This window comes from Microtus pennsylvanicus, chromosome 6, assembly GCF_037038515.1.
Source record: "Microtus pennsylvanicus isolate mMicPen1 chromosome 6, mMicPen1.hap1, whole genome shotgun sequence".
In the NCBI taxonomy this organism is placed as follows: domain Eukaryota; kingdom Metazoa; phylum Chordata; class Mammalia; order Rodentia; family Cricetidae; genus Microtus; species Microtus pennsylvanicus.
In genome coordinates, this window is record NC_134584.1 from 120,074,016 (window position 1) to 120,077,604 (window position 3,589).

At 51.8% G+C, this 3,589-nt stretch overlaps 1 protein-coding gene across 1 annotated transcript; it reads left to right on the top strand.

Moving 5' to 3' along the window:
• The first annotated feature begins 2,021 nt into the window (after positions 1 to 2,021).
• Positions 2,022 to 2,424, top strand: LOC142852992 (large ribosomal subunit protein eL39). The gene has a single exon (XM_075977965.1). It carries the CDS (start codon positions 2,071 to 2,073, stop codon positions 2,224 to 2,226), a length of 156 nt encoding a protein of 51 aa, XP_075834080.1. The 5' UTR covers positions 2,022 to 2,070; the 3' UTR covers positions 2,227 to 2,424.
• The last annotated feature ends 1,165 nt before the right edge of the window (positions 2,425 to 3,589 follow it).

Consider the following 3,589-nt stretch of genomic DNA (forward strand, 5'->3'; position numbering starts at 1 on the left):
CTCCATGCTCTGCATTTCACTCAAATTAAATCTGTGCTGTCGCATCTGTCTCTCTGAGCATTTCTGAAACAATGCTGAGCCCCGCTCCTGAAGCTGAGTCCCGCTCCCAGCTGAGCCCTGCTCCCAGCTGAGCCCCCTCCTGAAGCTGAGCCCCACTCCTGAAGCTGAGCCCTACTCCCAACTGAGCCCCCTCCTGAAGCTGGGCCCTGCTCCCACAGTTGAGCCCTGCTCACCTACAGAGCTATTTTCTTTAGATCGGCACGGCTGAGATAACAGCTCACCAAGCCCTCACTGTGTGTGTTTGGCTCTCCACGTTTGTGATTATAGATCTTTCCAGAAAAACTGAACCAGCTCAAGCTAAGACACTGCTGAGGGTAGAGCTGGGTCCTCACTAGGAAGCCCCGCCCCACTCCTGTGACCATGCCTTTCTTGGAAGCTCGTCCATGCGGATGTGGCAGGTTCAAATGTGGTCACACTGAACTGGGGAGCCCAACCCCAGTGACTGCTCAATGCAGAAGGGTCCCCCTTTCCTTGATTGTGCACGTGTCCCTCAAGCCCTGGCTTTTAAAGCGGGCAGAAATCTCTTCCCCACTCTGTGTTTGCCAAGTGTCACAATGGCCAGGGATGGCTTTCCAGGAGAAGCAGGCTGGCCCGCACCCTAAATACCCTGAAGACACATCCCGCTATGGAACGTCTGGTCGTCTGGTCTAGTTTTAACTCACCCACTCCCCAGATCTGACCGTGTGCCATGCAGGCCTCTCAGGGGACAGGGAGCAGACTGGATTCCTGGCTTCCCAGAGCTTGGATTCTGGAGGACAAACTAGACAAGCCCTCAGATATGACCACACAAGGCAGTATTTGGGGGTCACAGAAGATAGGGCACTGTAGCTACTCCAAGGTGACTGATGAAGTCAGGAGGCAAGGAGGGCAGAGAGGGAGGGGAGTGTGTGACCAGCAGTATGCCTTGTATACCAGGGAGGGGAGTGTGTGACCAGCAGTAAGCCTTGTGTACCAGGGAGGGGAGTGTGTGACCAGCAGTAAGCCTTGTGTACCAGGGAGGGGAGTGTGTGACCAGCAGTAAGCCTTGTGTACCAGGGAGGGGAGTGTGTGACCAGCAGTAAGCCTTGTGTACCAGGGAGGGGAGTGTGTGACCAGCAGTAAGCCTTGTGCACCAGGGAGGGGAGTGTGTGACCAGCAGTATGCCTTGTGCACCAGGAAGGGGAGTGTGTGACCAGCAGTATGCCTTGTGCACCAGGGAGGGGAGTGTGTCACCAGCAGTAACCAGGGAGGGGAGTGTGTGACCAGCAGTAACCAGGGAGGGGAGTGTGTGACCAGCAGTATGCCTTGTGCACCATGGAGGGGAGTGTGTGACCAGCAGTAACCAGGGAGGGGAGTGTGTGACCAGCAGTAACCAGGGAGGGGAGTGTGTGACCAGCAGTAAGCCTTGTGCACCAGGGAGGGGAGTGTGTGACCAGCAGTAAGCCTGTGCAAAGGGCCTGAGTCTGTGCATAGAGCCCCTGCTGACAGTAAGAACAGGAATGCCAGGCAGGGATGACACTCTGTCTTCTGTCTCTTTGGCTGTGTTTCTTTCGTTTTCCAAACCGAACCCCTTAACTGTGGCTCCCAGAAGGAACCCCCATGGCTTCTACCCGAAGTTTGAGCTGAGGAACGATCCTGGAGGGTTCCTCTATAGCCAAGGGCTAGGAAGGCTCAGCAAGCAGAGGCTCAATCCCCCAACACTGCATGAATCAGGTGTGGGTGGCACACACCTGTAACCTCAGCACTCAGGAGGTAGAGGCAGGAGGATTAAGGAATTCAAAGTCATCCTTGGTTATCTATTGAGTTCCAGACTAGCCTAGATTCCAGTAAGATGTTCTCTCTCAAAAAAAAAAAAAGAAAGGAAGGAAGGAAGAAAGAAGGAAGGAAGGAAGGAAGGAAAGAAGGAAAGAAAGAAAGAAAGAAAGAAAAAGAAAGAAAGAAAGAAAGAAAGAAAGAAAGAAAGAAAGAGGGGGCAGGCTCTTCGCCTTTCCTTCGCCATCGTGCGCCACCTGCCCGCCTAGCCTTCTCGCCATGTCTTCTCACAAGACTTTCAGAATCAAGCGATTCCTGGCTAAGAAACAAAAGCAAAATCGTCCTATTCCTCAGTGGATTCGGATGAAAACTGGCAACAAAATCAGGTACAACTCCAAGAGAAGACACTGGAGGAGAACGAAGCTGGGTCTGTAAGGAGTCAACAATGAATGGCAAAACAATTAATGATGAATCGTGATCCTTGATGAGTGTTACAAGATGAAGTTCAACATTTTCAATCTGGAGACTTGATCATGTTTAAATTGGGAGTGGTTTCTCCAGTAATAAAACGTGGAACCTTTTGAACTGCAAAAAAAAAAAAAAAAAAAAAAAAAAAAAAAAAAAAAAAAGAAAGAGGGGGCAGGATGACTCAGCAAGTGAAGTTGCTTTTCTCACCGAGTACAGTCCTTGGGACCCACAAAGTAGAAGGAGAGACCAACTCCTGTAACTTGCCCTTTAGTTTCCGTAGGTATGCCATGGCCCATGCCTGTCTGTGTGTGCACATTAAATAAATGCAACACACACACACACAGACACACACACACACACACACACACACACACACACACACACACAACACTAGCACAGACAGCAGCCAACAGAGCCGAGCCCAGGGGTCCCTTCACTAGGAAGGGGGAGCTCTGTGCATATCTGTAAGGTCACATGTGCCTGCCATGAAGTAAGTGCCAGGAAGTTCATCTCATCCCCACAAAGCAAGCAGGCTGTGCTGTCCTGGCCTCTCCTGGCCTCCCTCTCTGCAAAGGCTCCCCGACTGTGGCAGCTCCTCCCCTCCAACCCCCACCCGGTACCCAGCATCCTGCCCACTACTCTTCTCTGTTCCTTGAAATAAATACATCGCTTCCCTCCGGCAAGGGAGAAATGAAAGCGGTTCCCTAGAGCAGAAGAAAGGACGGAAGAAATTCCAGTTTGATGGTCTACAGGTAGACTTGTTTGGGCTGGCGTATATAAATCAGCGCCTGGCTTACATCAGATTAGCGCAGCGCAGAGGGGCCGGCTGATTGCCGCTTTACAAGCTGTTTACTGTTTACGAGGAGGGCTGAAGTGAGGCGCTCTGGAAGGAGCTGCCGAGTAAGCCCTTAAAGGTTTCTGTAATTGCTGGGCCCAGACCGCTCTACTCTGGGAAATACGGCTGCCTTGAGGAGAAGGAAGCAAGGTCCCTGCCATTTACGGAGCCCCCGGTGCTGTATCAACACCACCCAGAGGCGCGGAGCTCCGCGAAGACAGGCCAAACACCCACCCTTTGACTGTTTCTCTAGGGTACACACGATTGGATATGAGTTTATACAGTAGATCCCAGGGAGTGTGGACCCTCCGCATCCTGGTCACCAGTGAAAATTCAATCCTCCTCCCTGAGCTTCCTGGGAATTAGACAGGCTTATCATAAAGCCAGACGGAAAACCCTACAGAGAGCTGAGCCATGGCCTCAGACAGACAGCACAACGAAGAACTATCTAAAAGTCGATGCTGTGGAAGGAAAGGGTCCTTCTCTCCAACAATA